General features: G+C 50.3%; 1 protein-coding gene across 1 annotated transcript in view; it reads right to left on the reverse strand.

The window, feature by feature from the left end:
- The window catches only part of LOC119956578 (chondroadherin-like), a 48,982-nt gene extending 35,494 nt beyond the window's left edge, over positions 1 to 13,488 (reverse strand). The window contains exon 1 of the mRNA XM_038783897.1: positions 13,377 to 13,488. Within this exon, the coding sequence (XP_038639825.1) occupies positions 13,377 to 13,421 (45 nt within the window). The 5' untranslated portion in view covers positions 13,422 to 13,488. The remainder of the gene's footprint in view (positions 1 to 13,376) is intronic.
- Between the last annotated feature and the right edge of the window lie 5,615 nt (positions 13,489 to 19,103).

The raw sequence follows: 19,103 nt of genomic DNA on the forward strand, positions 1-19,103 counted from the left end.
CAGCTGCCTCATCCCTCATTTCCCCAGCTGCCTCAACCCTCATGTCCCCAGCTGCCTCAACCCTCATGTCCCCAGCTGCCTCAACCCTCATTTCCCCAGCCGCCTCAACCCTCATTTTCCCAGCTGCAGCAACCCTCATGTCCCCAGCTTTACCATGTACCTAAACCCCGCCCTCTGACCAAATATCTGACGGCCTGTCCTAAAACCTCCTTACGCGACTTGGTGGCAGTTCGTGTTCGATGACACTGACCTGTAACTCCTTGGGAGATTCCAGGCCGCTATACAAATAGAAATTGTTGTTGTTACTTGAGGTCTTTTAAAACTCTGTTCCCCGACCTACGTTGCCTCCCGGCCTAGCAACGTCTTAACTTCACAATTCCCATCCTTGTCTTCAAAACCCTTTATGGCCTCGCTCCTCCCTATCTCTGCAATCGGCACGGAGGCACATTGGTTAGTGGTTAGTGCCAGAGACCCGGGTTCGATTCCAGCCTCGGGTCACTGTCTGTGCAGAATCTGCACGTTCTCCCCGTGTCTGCGTGAATTTCCTCCGGGTGCTCCGGTTTCCTCACACAGTCCAAAAACGTGCAGATTAGGTGGATTGGCCAAACATATGTGTGGTGAATGTGATTCACACCGGATTATAATCTGTATATACATGTGCCTATATTGTAAGTGCAGTTGCACTACCTGACCACCAGGGGGAGTAGCTCTGGGCATGCGCCGAGAATTGTACGGGGCTTCTCCCTTGGTTCCGCCCAGGACTCCACCCCCTGGAGCTGCTGTATAAAGATCAGTGCCACAGGGTCAGCCGGCCAGTTCACTGAAAGTTCAATGACTAACCGGCTGGCTCTGTTGTGAGTATATTAAAACCACTATTCTAATCTTACAAACACGTGTCCGTAGAATTGTTGGTTCCAAGAATATGCATGTTAGGTGAGGCTAGGGTTACAGAGATAGGGCACCCTTTCAGTGGGCTGTTGCAGACTCGATGGGCCGAATGGCCTCCTTCTGCACTGTAGGGATTCTATGATATTGTAATTCTATAATTCTCTAGGATGCCTTCTACGATGCATGTGTAAAAATTGGTAAGAATCATTGTGGACATGCTGAATTTCCTTAATTTCCTGGGGAGGTATAAGCTGTTGTGCTTTCTTGGTGGTAGCGTCGACGTGAGTGGACCAGGACAGAGCGTTGGTGATGTGCACCCTTAGGAATTTGAAACTGCTAACCATCTCCACCTCGGCCCCGTTGATGCTGACAGGGTTGTGTACAGTACTTTGCTTCCTGAAGTCGATGACCAGCTCTTTAGTTTTGCTGGCATTGAGGGAGAGATTGTTGTCGCTGCACCACTCCACTAGGTTCTTTATCTCCCTCCTGTATTCGGACTCGTCGTTATTTGAGATCCGACCCACAATGGCCCTGTCGTCAGCAAACTTGTAGATGGAGTTGGAGCTGTATTTTTCACGCAGTTGTGTGTGTATAGGGACTATAGTAGGGGGCTAAGTACACAACCATGCGGGGCCCCGGTATTGAGGACTATCATGGAGGAGGTTGTTTAACCTCACAGGTTGTGGTCTGTGAGCCAGGAAATCGAGGATCCATTTGCAGAGGGAGGAGCCAAGACCGAGGTTTTGGAGTTTAGATGTGGGCTCGGCTGGGTTTATGGTGTTGAAGGCGGAGCTGTAGTCAATGACCAGGAGTCTGATGTAGGTGTCCCTGTTGTCGAGATGCTCCAGGGATGAGTACGGAGCCAGGGAGGTACCATCTGCTGTGGACATGTTGTGGCAGTAGGTGCAATGGATCAAGGCGTTCTGGAAGGTTGGAGTTGATGTGTCTCATGTCATCAGTCCGAGGGAAGTCTCGTCACGATTGTCCTGGGGGGGGGGGGGTTGGCAGGTGGCAGTGATGTAAAGGGGATTCCCGCTGAACTTTACAAAAATCTAAGTTGGTGGCTGAGCCCACCCCAGCAGCTGGGCATCATGGGACCCACCTCTTGTATATTCCTCATGATACAGGGGAGGAGGCCGCTATTGAGGCCGGCAGCTTCACCGCTACTTTTCCCGTCACTTTTCTTATCAACATAAGAAATTGTCGTATTTTATGGTGCGTCTGGACAAAGGAGTTGCTTCCAGGGCTCTCGGCTGAGCAGAAGGTTTTCAGCTTGTTCCTAAAAAAAAAATCCCAAGGACTCTGCACCAAGATAAGCAAGTAAAACCTGGTTGTTAACTTTATACATGGGTTTACTTTATTGGAATGTAGAGGCAGATTTCAGGAATGGGGCTGGTTTAGCTCACTGGGCTAAATCGCTGGCTTTTAAAGCAGACCAAGGCAGGCCAGCAGCACGGTTCGATTCCCGTACCAGCCTCCCCGGACAGGCGCCGGAATGTGGCGACTAGGGGCTTTTCACAGTAACTTCATTGAAGCCTACTCGTGACAATAAGCGAATTTCATTTTCAGGAAGCAAGTTAAGATGTCGTACCTGTTAACTGTAAAGCTCTTTCTTGGTTGCCAATGTGTTTAATTCTATGTTCAAATGAAAGTTTGTTTTAATATAAAAGCTATCTGGTCAGTGCTTCAAAAAAAAATTTTTTTTGAGTTTATAGTTTTCCAATTAAGGGGCAATTTAGTGTGGCCAATCGGCCTACCCCACACATCTTTGGGTTGTGGGGGTGAAACCCCACGCAGACACGGGGAGAATGTGCAAACTCCACACGGACAGTGACCCAGGGGCGGGATTCGAACCTGGGACCTCGGCGCCATGAGGCAGCAGGGCTAACCCACGACGCCACTGCTACCTGGTCAGTGCTATCGCTCCTGTGTTGCAGTAACGTTCCCTCACACTTTTACCAAGTGCAAATAGTTGGGATCTCATCCGGAATCTTAACCAAAGTCGGGGTTGTGTTCCAGACCCATAACATCGCCGACTGTGACACTTTAAAACAATAACTTCTGCTCTCTATTGCAAAGAGCAGTGGGCCAACTAAAACATCTGGCTTGCAAAGGAGCACATTGACACATTGAACTCAAAAGCGTCAGGAAATTGATGTCGGAAGTGATTTGAGAGGAGCTGACATCTGCACAATTCCAGGCAGGATTCCCTTATCAGAGACGCACAGCGTGCGCCTCAGGTTTTCCTGCTGTTTTCTTTCCACACTTTAACACTAACCTCTGGTGAGAGGCGCTGATGAATTCAACAGGAAGTCGAGCAACTTTGAACCTTGTGAGGTATCAAACAATTGATGCAATGAACAAGCATTGAACGGGAACACACAGCTGCTGAAACCTGCATTGGTCCCAGTGAATCGTCTCAACCCTTCAGGAAATTACACCCATTACGCAGACAGAAAGAAAAACTTGCATTGATGTAGCACCTTTCATGGCCATCGGGTATCTTCAAAGCATTTTGCCGCCAATGACGTGCTTTAGGAAGTGCAGTCACAGGTATAATGTAGGAAAAGCAGCAGCCATTTTGTGCACAGCAAGATTCCACAAGAGGCATAAGAACCAGGAGCAGGAGTCGGCCATCTGGCCCCTCGAGCCTGCTCCGCCATTCAATTAGATCATGGCTGATCTTTTTTGGACTCAGCTCCACTTTCCGGCCTGAACACCATAACCCTTAATCCCTTTATTCTTCAAAAAACTATCTATCTTTACCTTAAAAACATGTAATGAAGGAGCCTCAACTGCTTCACCGGGCAAGGAATTCCATAGATTCACAACCCTTTGGGTGAAGAAGTTCCTCCTAAACTCAGTCCTAAATCTACTTCCCCTTATTTTGAGGCTATGTCCCCTAGTTCTGCTGTCACCCACCAGTGGAAACAACCTGCCCGCATCTATCCTATCTATTCCCTTCATAATTTTATGTTTCTATAAGATCCCCCCGCATCCTTCTAAATTCCAACGAGTACAGTCCCAGTCTACTCAACCTCTCCTCATAATCCAACCCCTTCAGCTCTGGGATTAACCTAGTGAATCTCCTCTGCACACCCTCCAGCGCCAGTACATCCTTTCATACAATTATCATTGAATTTACAGTGCAGAAGGAGGCCATTCGGCCCATCGAGTCTGCACCGGCCCTTGGAAAGAGCACCCCACTCAAGCACACACCTACTCCACCCCATCCCCTTAACCCAGTAACCCCAATTAACCTTTTTGGTCACTAAGGGCAATTTATCATGGCCAATCCACCTAACCTGCACGTCTTTGGACTGTGGGAGGAAACCGGAGCACCCGGAGGAAACCCACGCAAACACGGGGAGAACGTGCAGACTCCGCACAGACAGTGACCCAGCCGGGAATCGAACCTGGGACCTAGAGCTGTGAAACAATTGTGCTAACTACTATGCTACTGTGCTTACCTTTCTCAGGTAAGGAGACCAAAACTGAACACAATACTCCAGGTGTGGCCTCACTAACACCTTATACAATTGCAGCATACCCGCCCTAGTCTTAAACTCCCTCTCGCAATGAAGGACAAAACTCCATTCGCCTTCGAAATCAGCAATGGGACAATGGCTAGATGTTCTGTCCGTGCCTCGCTGTTCTTCAAATTCTCCTTCGTTACTCCAGGCACCGTTCAAATGCTGACTTGGCTGAGCCCCGTTTCCACTCTCCTGCGCTTAGGAAAATCTCTGCTTCCCATCTCCTGAGTATCATCCATCGCTAAGCTACAAATGGACCCCGCAATGCCTCGTTTGTAAACTCATCATTGTCGTTTTCAGACCCCTCCCTGACCTGGCTCCTCCCCGTCCCTCTGCTGTTGAGCAGTCGCACAACTTCTGAGATCTCGGCCCTTCTCGGCCGTTAGTGTCCCTGCTGATTTTACCTGCAGGGAGTGCAGCCAGCTCCAGCTCCTACAAGACCGAGTTATGGTACTGGAGCTGGAGTTGGATGAACTTCGGATCATTCGGGAGGCAGAGGTGGTCATAGATAGGAGCTTCAGGGAAGTAGTTACACCAAAGACTGGAGATAGATGGGTAACTGTAAGAGGGACTGGGAAGAAGCAGACAGTGCAGGGACCCCCTGCGGTCGTTCCCCTGAGTAACAAGTATACCGTTTTGGATACTTGTGGGGGGGACGACTTACCAGGGGTAAGCCATGGGGTACGGGCCTCTGGCACGGAGTCTGTCCCTGTTGCTCAGAAGGGAAGGGGGGAGAGGAGCAGAGCATTAGTAATTGGGGACTCAATAGTCAGGGGCACAGATAGGAGATTTTGTGGGAGCGAGAGAGACTCACGTTGGTATGTTGCCTCCCAGGTGCAAGGGTAAGTGATGTCTCGGATCGTGTTTTTTCGGGTCCTTAAGGGGGAGGGGGAGCAGCCCCAAGTCGTAGTCCACATTGGCACTAACGACATAGGTAGGAAAGGGGACAAGGATGTCAGGCAGGCCTTTAGGGAGCTAGGATGGAAGCTCAGAGCGAGAACAAACAGAGTTGTTATCTCTGGGTTGTTGCCCGTGCCACGTGATAGTGAGACGAGGAATAGGGAGAGAGAGAGCAATTAAACACGTGGCTACAGGGATGGTGCAGGCGGGAGGGATTCAGATTTCTGGATAACTGGGGCTCTTTCTGGGGAAGGTGGGACCTCTATAGACAGGATGGTCTACATCTGAACCTAAGGGGCACCAATATCCTGGGGGGGAGATTTGTTAGTACTCTTTGGGGGGGTTTAAACTAATTCAGCAGGGGCATGGGAACCTGGATTGTAGTTTTGGGGTACGGGAGATTGAGAGTATAGAGGTCAGGAGCACAGATTTGACTTTGCAGGAGGGTGCCAGTGTTCAGGTAGGTGGTTTGAAGTGTGTCTATTTCAATGCCAGGAGTATACGAAATAATGTAGGGGAACTGGCAGCATGGGTTGGTACCTGGGACTTCGATGTTGTGGCCATTTCAGAGACATGGATAGAGCAGGGACAGGAATGGTTGATGCAGGTTCCGGGGTTTAGGTGTTTTAGTAAGCTCAGAGAAGGGGGCAAAAGAGGGGGAGGTGTGGCGCTGCTAGTCAAGGACAGTATTACGGTGGCGGGAAGGATGCAAGATGGGGACTCTTCTTCCGAGGTAGTATGGGCTGAAGTTAGAAACAGGAAAGGAGATGTCACCCTGTTGGGAGTTTTCTATAGGCCACCTAATAGTTCTAGAGATGTAGAGGAAAGGATGGCGAAGATGATTCTGGAAAAGAGCGAAAGTAACAGGGTAGTTGTTATTGGAGACTTTAACTTTCCAAATATTGACTGGAAAAGATATAGTTCGAGTACATTGGTCGTTCTTTGTACAATGTGTGCAGGAGGGTTTTCTGACACAATATGTTGACAGGCCAACAAGAGGTGAGGCCACATTGGATTTGGTTTTGGGTAATGAACCAGGCCAGGTGTTAGAGCTGGAGGTAGGTGAGCACTTTGGAAACAGTGACCACAATTCGGTGACCTTTACGTTAGTGATGGAAAGGGATAAGTATACCCCGCAGGGCAAGAGTTATAGCTGGGGGAAGGGCAATTATGATGCCATTAGACATGACTTAGGATGTGTAGGTTGGAGAAGTAGGCTGCAAGGGTTGGGCACACTGGATATGTGGAGCTTGTTCAAGGAACAGCTATTGCGTGTTCTTGATCAGTACGTACCAGTCAGACAGGGAGGAAAGGGTAGAGCGAGGGAACCGTGGTTACCAAAGAAGTGGAATCTCTTGTTAAGAGGAAAAAGGAGGCCTATGTGAAGATGAGGCGTGAAGTCTCAGTTGGGGCGCTTGATAGTTACAGGGAAGCGAGGAAGGATCTAAAGAGAGAGCTAAGACGAGCAAGGAGGGGACATGAGAAGTCTTTGGCAGGTAGGATCAAGAAAAACCCAAAAGCTTTCTATAGGTATGTCAGGAATAAAGGAGGACTAGGGTAAGAGTAGGGCCAGTCAAGGACAGTGGTGGGAAGTTGTGTGTGGAGGCTGAGGAGATAAGCGAGATACTAAATGAATACTTTTCGTCAGTATTCACTCAGGAAAAAGATAATATTGTGGAGGAGAATGCTGAGACCCAGGCTATTAGGATAGATGGCATTGAGGTGCGTAGGGAAGAAGTGTTGGCAATTCTGGACAAGGTGAAAATAGATAAGCCCCCGGGGCCTGATGGGATTTATCCTAGGATTCTCTGGGAAGCCAGGGAAGAGATTGCTGAGCCTTTGGCTTTGATTTTTAGGTCATCATTGGCTACAGGAATAGTGCCAGAGGACTGGAGGATAGCAAATGTGGTCCCTTTGTTCAAGAAGGGGAGTAGAGATAACCCCGGTAACTATAGGCCGGTGAGCCTAACGTCTGTGGTGGGTAAAGTCTTGGAGAGGATTATAAAAGATACGATTTATAATCATCTAGATAGGAATAATATGATTAGGGATAGTCAGCATGGTTTTGTGAAGGGTAGGTCATGCCTCACAAACCTTATCGAGTTCTTTGAGAAGGTGACTGAACAGGTAGACGAGGGTAGAGCAGTTGACGTGGTGTATATGGATTTCAGTAAAGCATTTGATAAGGTTTCCCACGGTCGGCTATTGCAGAAAATACGGAGGCTGGGGATTGAGGGTGATTTAGGGATGTGGATCAGAAATTGGCTAGTTGAAAGAAGACAGAGAGTGGTGGTTGATGGGAAATACTCAGAATAGAGTTCAGTTACGAGTGGCGTACCACAAGGATCTGTTCTGGGGCCGTTGCTGTTTGTCATTTTTATAAATGACCTCGAGGAGGGCGCAGAAGGATGGGTGAGTAAATTTGCAGACGACACTAAAGTCGGTGGAGTTGTAGACAGTGCGGAAGGATGTTGCAGGTTACAGAGGGACAAAGATAGGGGCTGGTTTAGCTCACTGAGCAAAATCGCTGGCTTTTAAAGCAGACCAAGCAGGCCAGCAGCACGGTTCGATTCCCGTACCAGCCTCCCCGGACAGGCGCCGGAATGTGGCGACTAGGGGCTTTTCACAGTAACTTCATTGGAGCCTACTCGTGACAATAAGCGATTTTCATTTCATTTCATTTCAGATAAGCTGCAGAGCTGGGCTGAGAGGTGGCAAATGGAGTTTAATGTGGAGAAGTGTGAGGTGATTCACTTTGGAAAGAATAACAGGAATGCGGAATATTTGGCTAATGGTAAAATTCTTGGTAGTGTGGATGAGCAGAGGGATCTCGGTGTCCATGTACATAGATCCCTGAAAGTTGCCACCCAGGTTGATAGGGTTGTGAAGAAGGCCTATGGTGTGTTGGCCTTTATTGGTAGAGGGATTGAGTTCCGGAGCCATGAGGTCATGTTGCAGCTGTACAAAACACTAGTACGGCCACATTTGGAGTATTGCGTACAGTTCTGGTCGCCTCATTATAGGAAGGACGTGGAAGCTTTGGAACGGGTGCAGAGGAGATTTACCAGGATGTTGCCTGGTATGGAGGGAAAATCTTATGAGGAAAGGCTGATGGACTTGAGGTTGTTTTCGTTAGAGAGAAGAAGGTTAAGAGGTGACTTAATCGAGGCATACAAAATGATCAGAGGGTTAGATAGGATGGACAGCGAGAGCCTTTTCCCGCGGATGGAGGTGGCTAGCATGAGGGGACATAGCCTTAAATTGAGGGGTAATAGATATAGGACAGAAGTCAGAGGTAGGTTTTTTACGCAAAGAGTGGTGAGGCCGTGGAATGCCCTACCTGCAACAGTAGTGACCTCTCCAACATTGAGGGCATTTAAAAGTTTATTGGATAAGCATATGGATGATAATGGCATAGTGTAGGTTAGATGGCCTTTAGTTTTTTTTTCCATGTCGGTGCAACATCGAGGGCCGAAGGGCCTGTACTGCGCTGTATCGTTCTATGTTCTATGTTCTATGTTCTATGTGCAGGGTAGGTGGATTGGCCACGCTAAATTGCCCCTTAATTTGAAAAAATGAATTGGGTACTCTAAAATTTAAAAAAAACCCCACAATTGGGCAGCACTTACTGAACACTCCTGAGTGCGCTGATAGGTATAGCAACAGCCAGTTGAGGATATTTAGTTGAGTTCATAACATGCCTCATTTACACTTGCTCGAAGCGACGTACATTCAGACGCAGGGACCCAACCTCTGCAAACAGAGACATTGACAATCCAGTGGGTCTGCAAAGGACCTGGATTGAAACACTGCTTTCTGTCAAATTGGGTTCTCCAGAGAAGGTGCAGTGGATGTGAATCATGGGGATGGTTACAGAATGTGTCGCAAAGCTCCAAGCAGTTGGGCCCCGCTTTACCGTCTGTCCCTCATGAATCGGTTTCTGTAGATAAACCTTTGACCACATGTTGATCGGGCAGTGATGCATAACGTCCTTGAGGCCCTTCGGGAAGAGGAGATGGTGGATCCAGGCGGGTGGTTCCCTGGGCAGACTGACAAGGTCATTTGGCAGAATGTGTCATCGCCAGAACTTTCAAACAAGCACCAAGACCTGGCTTGTCTGGTGGTGATAAAGATCATCCCGGTCAGATCCTTCCCACACGCCCGGAGTCTCATCCTATCCACATGAGGGGCCTCACGGTAGTAAGGGGCCTCACGGTAGCATGGTGGTTAGCATCAATGCTTCACAGCTCCAGGGTCCCAGGTTCGATTCCCGGCTGGGTCACTGTCTGTGTGGAGTCTGCACGTCCTCCCCGTGTGTGCGTGGGTTTCCTCCGGGTGCTCCGGTTTCCTCCCACAGTCCAAAGATGTGCGGGTTAGGTGGATTGGCCATTCTAAATTGCCTGTAGTGTAAGGTTAATGGGGGGATTGTTGGGATACGGGTTACGTGGGTTTAAGTGGGGTGATCATTGCTCGGCACAACATCGAGGGCCGAAGGGCCTGTTCTGTGCTGTACTGTTCTATGTTCTATGTCTATGTCTATGTGGCCCTTGGGGTGACTGTGGTGAGGAAGAGACCGTTACCCATCTCCTTGTGGACTGTGTCTTTGAAAAGAAGGCCTGGAGAGAGATGAGGTGATGTTTGTCGAGGTTCATCCCGAGCAGCTCCGCGGACGCAGGACTCTGTGCTCGACGGGCTGTTCCCAGGGACGCACTCCGAGACAAACATCAACTGCTGCTGGAGGGTCATCAACTCGGTGAAAGATTCTCTTTGATCTGCCCGAAGCCTGTTGGTTTTCCAAGGACAAAGAGTTGTCCCTGACCGAGTGTTGCAGGCTGGCACAAGCCAGGACTACGTGCTGAGGGGCGCCCTAAAGCTTGGGGCAGTCGTCACAGAGGGCGGCACAGTGGTTAGCACTGCTGCCTCACAGCTCCAGGGAACTGGGTTCAATGCCAGCCTGGGGTGACCGTGTGGTTTGCACATTCTCCCCGTGTCTGCGTGGGTTTCCTCCGGGTGTTCCGGTTTCCTCCCACATGGGGTTAGATGGGCTTACAGGGAATGGGTGGGGGTGTGGGCCCAGGTGGGTGCTCTTTCAGAGGGTTGATGTAGACTCGATGGGCCGAATGGCCTCTTTTTACGCCGTGGGGGATTCTATCCTCCTATGATTCATTGTCTGGAGGCCGTGCTCTTAGGTCCCTGAGATTGTTCAACGTAAATGAAAGCCATTTCCCCACCATGCCTCTCATTGGGGTACATCTCTGTGGTCAGCAGTTGACCTCTGACCTCCTTGCCGTGCTCAACCATGAAGGACACGGCTGAGCACTGCCCTGTCCCTTGGTCACCAGGCACCTGGTGTTCATCAGTCGCAGTTGTCACTTACTTTCCCTCCCCACCCTCTCTCCCCCCCCATCACCACTTCCTCACCCCAAGGGTCTAATTGAAACAAACAAAGAACAGAGCAAAGTGCAGCACAGGAACAGGCCCTTCGGCCCTCCAAGCCCGTGCCGACCATGCTGCCCGTCTAAACTAAAATCTTCTACACTTCCTGGGTCCGTATCCCTCTATTCCTCTATTCTTGGGGCAGCACGGTAGCATTGTGGTTAGCACAGTGGCTTCACAGCGCCAGGGTCCCAGGTTCGATTCCCGGCTTGGGTCACTGTCTGTGCGGAGTCTGCACATCCTCCCCGTGTGTGCGTGGGTTTCCTCCGGGTGCTCCGGTTTCCTCCCACAGTCCAAAGATGTGCAGGTTAGGTGGATTGGCCATGCTAAATTGTCCTTAGTATCCAAAATTGCCGTTAGTGTTGGGTGGGGTTACTGGGTTAGGGGGATAGGGTGGAGGTGTTGACCTTGGGTAGGGTGCTCTTTCCAAGAGCCAGTGCAGACTCGATGGGCCGAATGGCCTCCTTCTGCACTGTAAAAAAAAAAAAAAATTCTATTCCCATCCTATTCATGTATTTGTCAAGATGCCCCTTAAACGTCACTATCGTCCCTGCTTCCACCACCTCCTCCGGCAGCGAGTTCCAGGCACCCACTACCCTCTGTGTAAAAAACTTCCCTCGGACATCTCCTCTAAACTTTGCCCCTCGCACCTTAAACCTCTGCCCCCTAGTAATTGACCCCTCTACCCCGGGGAAATAGCCTCTGACTATCCACTCTGTCTGTGCCCCTCATAATTTTGAAGACCTCTGTCAGGTCGCCCCTCAACCTCCGTCGTTCCAGTGAGAACAAACCGAGTTTATTCAACCGCTCCTCATAGCTAATGCCCTCCATACCAGGCAACATCCTGGTAAATCTCTTCTGCACCCTCTCTAAAGCCTCCACATCCTTCTGGTAGTGTGGCGACCAGAATTGAACATGATACTCCAAATGTGGCCTAACTAAGGTTCTATACAGCTGCAACATGACTTGCCAATTCTTATACTCAATGCCCCGGCCAATGAAGGCAAGCATGCCGTATGCCTTCTTGACCACCTTCTCCACCTGTGTTGCCCCTTTCAGTGACCTGTGGACCTGTACACCAAGATCTCTCTGACTGTCAATACTCTTGAGGGTTCTACCATTCACTGTATATTCCCTACCTGTATTAGACCTTCCAAAATGCATTACCTCACATTTATCCAGATTAAACTCCATCTGCCATCTCTCCGCCCAAGTCTCCAACCGATCTAAATCTTGCTGTATCCTCTGACAGTCCTCATCGCTATCCGCAATTCCACCAACCTTTGTGTCGTCCACAAACTTACTAATCAGAAACATCCACTCCTGGGCTGAATTGTCCCCTCTGTGCTGTAACAATTCGATAATTGTTTTCCAAAAAGCATACTTTATTCATACCATTTGGAAAGATACATTACAAAATATTACATCTTGAAAAATAGAGAAATGCAATAAATTTTAACTTGTCTCCATACAGTCTGTCCCTCCCTGAGGTGCCTCGATACAATTTCAATACTCCTGATATTCACAGTGGCCAAGCCTTGTCTGGCGTACAGCTCTAGGGGCTTCTGTACAATTCCCAGATCCTCAGTTCTCTATGGCTGAAAGGTCTTACACAGCGACCTTCCCCCATTGTGCCTCTACATATAATCTACATAGAATTTACAGTACAGAAGGAGGCCATTTGGCCCATCCCTAAGGACATCCTACTTAAGCCCACTCCTCCACCCTATCCCCATAACCCAGTAACCCCACCTAATCGTTTGGACACTAAGGGACAATTTAGCATGGCCAATCCACCTAACCTTAGTTTTTTTTCCTAATAAATTTAGAGTACCCAATTCTTTTTTTGTAATTAAGGGGCAATTTAGCGTGGCCAATCCACCTACCCTGCACATCTTTGGGTTGTGGGGGTGAAACCCACGCAGACACGGGGAGAATGTGCAAACTCCACACGGACAGTGACCCAGAGCTGGGATCGAACCTAAGATCTTGTGGCAGCACGGTAGCATGGTGGTTAGCATAAATGCTTCACAGCTCCAGGGTCCCAGGTTCGATTCCCGGCTGGGTCACTGTCTGTGTGGAGTCTGCACGTCCTCCCCGTGTGTGCGTGGGTTTCCTCCGGGTGCTCCGGTTTCCTCCCACAGTCCAAAGATATGTGGGTTAGGTGGATTGGCCATGCTAAATTGCCCGTAGCGTCCTAATAGTAAGGTTAAGGGGGGGAGTTGTTGGGTTGCGGGTATAGGGTGGATACGTGGGTTTGAGTAGGGTGATCATTGCTCGGCACAACATCGAGGGCCGAAGGGCCTGTTCTGTGCTGTACTGTTCTAAATTCTAAATTCTAAATTCTAAATCTCGGCACCGTGAGGCAGCAGGGCTAACCCACTACGCCACCGTGCTGCCCCTTCCAATCCACCTAACCTGCACACCTTTGGACACTAAGGGAAAATTTGGCATCGCCTGCACGCATTTGGAGTGTGGGAGGAAACCGGAGCACCCGGAGGAAAACCCACGCAGACACGGGGAGAACGTGCAGACTCCGCACAGACAGTGGCCCGAGGTTGAGTCCCTTCTGCTGTACGACCTTTGGTCACCGCCAGAGAATAAATGTTTTGTACTCACCGCGGAGGAGGGAGAGCGAGTCAGAGAGTCCACCCCAGGGTCCATGCCTGTCCGGCAGTAAAGCCGCACAGTGTCACTGGCACAGCGGAGTCCACCCACCCTGGCTGTTGGTTGTCAGGAGAGAGGAGACTGCAGGCAGTGGACGGTCCATCGAGCTGTGGGACAAGGCTGCTCTGCGTGGACAGGAAACTGAGGCTGGGAGCGAACATTTCCTGTCATTGTCTGGCAGCCTGGGAGAGAAGCGAGGAAAAATAATAATAGGTTCTGTTGCTGTGAACTGCAGCGGGGCGGTGATAGCAGAGAAGCACAGCAAAGGGCAGCAGCGAGGAGCAAGGGGCCATGTCCCGTGCTGGAAAACGAGCCTTTCTCTCTCCCCCATTTCCTCCCTTTGCCTCCTGCTGATGCTGCAGCTTTGCTACAATGGGCCTTCTCTGTTGCCTTCCCCAAATGATTGGTGGGGTTTGAACCCAGCAGCGTTGGCCTGGGCCTCTGCACTGCAAATCCAGCGACATCACAAGGTACCAGACCACCTCACCGTGCCAGGGTCGCAGGTTCGATTCCCCGCTGGGTCTGTGCGGAGTCTGCTCGTTCTCCCCGTGTCTGCGTGGGTTTCCTCCGGGTGCTCTGGTTTCCTCCCACACTCCAAAGATGCGCAGGTTAGGTGGATTGACCGTGCTAAATTGCCCCTGAGTTTCCAAAAGATTAGATGGAGTATTGGGTTACGGGGACATGTGGCTAGGTACGGTGCTCTTTCAGAGGGTCAGCACAGACTCGATGGGACAAATGGCCTCCAGCTGCACTGCAGGGATTCTATAGAACATAGAACATAGAACAGTGCAGCACAGAACAGGCCCTTCGGCCCTCAATGTTGTGCCGAGCCATGATCACCCTACTCAACCCCACGTATCCACCCTATACCCGTAACCCAACAACCCCCCCCCCCTTAACCTTACTTTTATTAGGACACTACGGGCAATTTAGCATGGCCAATCCACCTAACCCGCACATCTTTGGACTGTGGGAGGAAACCGGAGCACCCGGAGGAAACCCACGCACACAGGGGGAGGACGTGCAGACTCCACACAGACAGTGACCCAGCCGGGAATCGAACCTGGGACCCTGGAGCTGTGAAGCATTTATGCTAACCACCATGCTACCCTGCTGCCCCATGGACGACTAAGAACCTCCAACCAAGCTCAGCACAGACGATTGACTGAACAGGCACCTCATCGATTATCCTACCTCAGCCAATCAGGGCGGGGTACTGAGACACAACAAGATGGCTGCCGTACGGGCTCCTATCCCACGGAACCAGTCAGCCAGAATTTGCCAACTGAGATTAAATATATTCCCGGAGGTTTCATCGCACGACTTGCCCCCATGCTTCCGCCATTAGTCTGGCAACACCGGTGTTGACGTGCTGACCTACCTACACCAATAGGAAAGCGAAGAGACTCATTACCCAATTGGATAATACTTGGACTGTTGTAAGGAGTCACTCCGGTTCAGAGACAGTCACTGGACGTAACAGAAACGAGAGATTGTGACGAGTATTGTGTTAAAACAATAATTTTATTGACTATTGAAGAATGATAATAATAATTTGATTAATTGATAATATCAAAGGAATATACGAGAAAGATGATTCATAGAATCCCCACAGGGCAGAAGGAGGCCATTCGGCCCATCGAGTCAGTACTGACCCTCTGAAAGAATACCATACCTAGGCCCACTTCCCCGCCCTGTCTCTGTAATCCCACCTAAACTTTTTTGGTCACTAAGGGCAATTTATCACGGCCAATCCACCTAACCTGCACATCTTTGGACTGTGGGAGGAAACCGGAGCACCCGGAGGAAACCCACGCAGACACGGGGAGAACGTGCAGACTCCGCACAGACAGGGACCCAGCGGGGAATCGAACCTGGGACCCTGGCGCTGTGAGGCAGCAGTGCTAACCACCGTGCCGCACCCTTATTTACATAAAATGCAAGAATGATAACTTTATTGAAAGAAGAAAGCATTTTGTTTTTATTGGAAGAGAAGAAGTCAGATCGATGTTTGTTCAAACACAAACAGTTATACCCAATACAGTCTGTTAAGCAACAGCTCCCCCCCAGGTTATTACGCACATTACTATCTCCTCTGTACACACGTTACTGTCCCCTCTGTACACACGTTACTGTCCCCTCTGTACACACGTTACTGTCCCCTCTGTACACACGTTACTGTCCCCTCGGTACACACGTTACTGTCCCCTCTGTACACACGTTACTGTCCCCTCTGTACACACGTTACTGTCCCCTCTGTACACACGTTACTGTCTCCTCTGTACACACGGTACTGTCCCCTCTGTACACACGTTACTGTCCCCTCTGTACACACGTTACTGTCCCCTCTGTACACACGTTACTGTCCCCTCTGTACACACGTTACTGTCCCCTCTGTACACACGGTACTGTCCCCTCGGTACACACGTTACTGTCCCCTCTGTACACACGTTACTGTCCCCTCTGTACACACGTTACTGTCCCCTCTGTACACACGTTACTGTCCCCTCTGTACACACGTTACTGTCCCCTCTGTACACACGTTACTGTCCCCTCTGTACACACGTTACTGTCCCCTCTGTACACACGTTACTGTCCCCTCGGTCCACACGTTACTGTCCCCTCTGTACACACGTTACTGTCCCCTCTGTACACACGTTACTGTCCCCTCGGTACACACGTTACTGTCCCTCTGTACACACGTTACTGACCCATCGGTACACACGTTACTGTCCCCTCTGTACACACGTTACTGTCCCCTCTGTACACACGTTACTGTCCCCTCTGTACACACGTTACTGTCTCCTCTGTACACACGTTACTGTCCCCTCTGTACACACGTTACTGTCCCCTCTGTACACACGTTACTGACCCCTCGGTACACACGTTACTGTCCCCTCGGTACACACGTTACTGTCCCCTCTGTACACACGTTACTGACCCCTCGGTACACACGTTACTGTCCCCTCGGTACACACGTTACTGTCCCCTCTGTACACACGTTACTGTCCCCTCTGTACACACGTTACTGTCCCCTCTGTACACACGTTACTGTCCCCTCTGTACACACGTTACTGTCTCCTCGGTACACACGTTACTGTCCCCTCTGTACACACGTTACTGTCTCCTCGGTACACACGTTACTGTCCCCTCTGTACACACGTTACTGTCCCCTCTGTACACACGTTACTGTCCCCTCGTTACACACGTTACTGTCCCCTCGGTAGACACGTTACTGTCCCCTCTGTACACACGTTACTGTCCCCTCGGTACACACGTTACTGTCCCCTCGGTACACACGTTACTGTCCCCTCTGTACACACGTTACTGTCCCCTCTGTACACACGTTACTGTCTCCTCGGTACACACGTTACTGTCCCCTCTGTACACACGTTACTGTCCCCTCTGTACACACGTTACTGTCCCCTCTGTACACACGTTACTGTCCCCTCTGTACACACGTTACTGTCTCCTCGGTACACACGTTACTGTCCCCTCTGTACACACGTTACTGTCTCCTCGGTACACACGTTACTGTCCCTCTGTACACACGTTACTGTCCCCTCGGTACACATGTTACTGTCCCCTCTGTACACACGTTACTGTCCCCTCGTTACACACGTTACTGTCCCCTCGGTAGACACGTTACTGTCCCCTCTGTACACACGTTACTGTCCCCTCTGTACACACGTTACTGTCCCCTCGGTACACACGTTACTGTCCCCTCGGTACACACGTTACTGTCCCCTCTGTACACACGTTACTGTCCCCTCTGTACACACGTTACTGTCTCCTCGGTACACACGTTACTGTCCCCTCTGTACACACGTTACTGTCCCCTCTGTACACACGTTACTGTCCCCTCTGTACACACGTTACTGTCCCCTCGTTACACACGTTACTGTCCCCTCGGTAGACACGTTACTGTCCCCTCTGTACACACGTTACTGTCCCCTCGGTACACACGTTACTGTCCCCTCGGTACACACGTTACTGTCCCCTCTGTACACACGTTACTGTCCCCTCTGTACACACGTTACTGTCCCCTCTGTACACACGTTACTGTCCCCTCTGTACACACGTTACTGTCCCCTCTGTACACACGTTACTGTCCCCTCTGTACACACGTTACTGTCCCCTCTGTACACACGTTACTGTCTCCTCTGTACACACGTTACTGTCCTCTCTGTACACACGTTACTGTCTCCTCTGTACACACGTTACTGTCCCCTCTGTACACACGTTACTGTCCCCTCTGTACACACGTTACTGTCCCCTCTGTACACACGTTACTGTCCTCTCTGTACACACGTTACTGTCCCCTCGGTACACACGTTACTGTCTCCTCTGTACACACGTTACTGTCCCCTCGGTACACACGTTACTGTCCCCTCTGTACACACGTTACTGTCCTCTCTGTACACACGTTACTGTCCCCTCGGTACACACGTTACTGTCTCCTCTGTACACACGTTACTGTCCCCTCGGTACACACGTTACTGTCCCCTCTGTACACACGTTACTGTCTCCTCTGTACACACGTTACTGTCTCCTCTGTACACACGTTACTGTCCCCTCGGCACACACGTTACTGTCCCCTCTGTACACACGTTACTGTCCCCTCGGTACACACGTTACTGTCCTCTCTGTACACACGTTACTAACCCCTCGGTACACACGTTACTGTCCCCTCTGTACACACGTTACTGTCCCCTCTGTACACACGTTACTGACCCCTCTGTACACACGTTACTGTCCCCTCGGTACACACGTTACTGTCCCCTGTGTACACGTTACTGTCCCCTCTGTACACACGTTACTGTCCCCTCGGTACACACGTTACTGTCCCCTCTGTACACACGTTACTGTCCCCTCTGTACACACGTTACTGTCCCCTCTGTACACACATTACTAACCCCTCTGTGCACACGTTACTTGCCCTTTGGGTTAGCACTGCTGCCTCACAGTGCCAGGGACCCGGGTTAGCACTGTTGACTCCAGCCTCGGGCCACTGTCTGTGCGGTGCTCTCCCCGTGTCCACGTGGGTTTCCTCCGGGTCCTCCGGTTTCCTCCCACAAGCCCCGAAAGTCGTGCTTGTTAGGCGAAGTGGTCATTCTGAATTCTCCCTCTGTGCACCCGAACAGGCACCGGTGTGTGGCGACTAGGGGCTTTACACAGTAACTTCATTGCAATCTTAACATCAGCCTACTTGTGACAGTAAGGATTATTATTATTGTGAATCTGTGGAAGTCTTTACCTCAGAGAGCTATAGAGGCTGGGTCGTTAAGTATGTTCAAGCCTGAGATAGACAGGTTTTCAATCAGTCAGGGGACCGAGGGTTATGGGGATAAGGCGGGAATGTGGGGTTGAGGATTATATCAGATCAGTCACGATCTCACTGAATGGCGTAGCAGACTCGATGGGCCGAATGGCTACTTCTGCTCCTATGCCTTGTGGTCTTGTGGCAATCAGAGACTGTAAGGCGATCTTCTTTTGTTCCTGTTGATACTTGATGGTTAAAATTGTTAAAATTCTAAATGCCTTCATAAAACATTTTCCAAAAAAAGAGATTGCGGAGGAGGGGGGGAGATGTAGTCTAATGGTTTTATTCCAACTGCTTAATCTATTAATCAGGCACAGGAAGATTGTGTCCAATCATTCTTGGGAAGGGGAGGGGGG

The sequence above is a fragment of the Scyliorhinus canicula genome, chromosome 23 (genome assembly GCF_902713615.1).
Source record: "Scyliorhinus canicula chromosome 23, sScyCan1.1, whole genome shotgun sequence".
NCBI classification, from domain to species: Eukaryota; Metazoa; Chordata; class Chondrichthyes; order Carcharhiniformes; family Scyliorhinidae; genus Scyliorhinus; species Scyliorhinus canicula.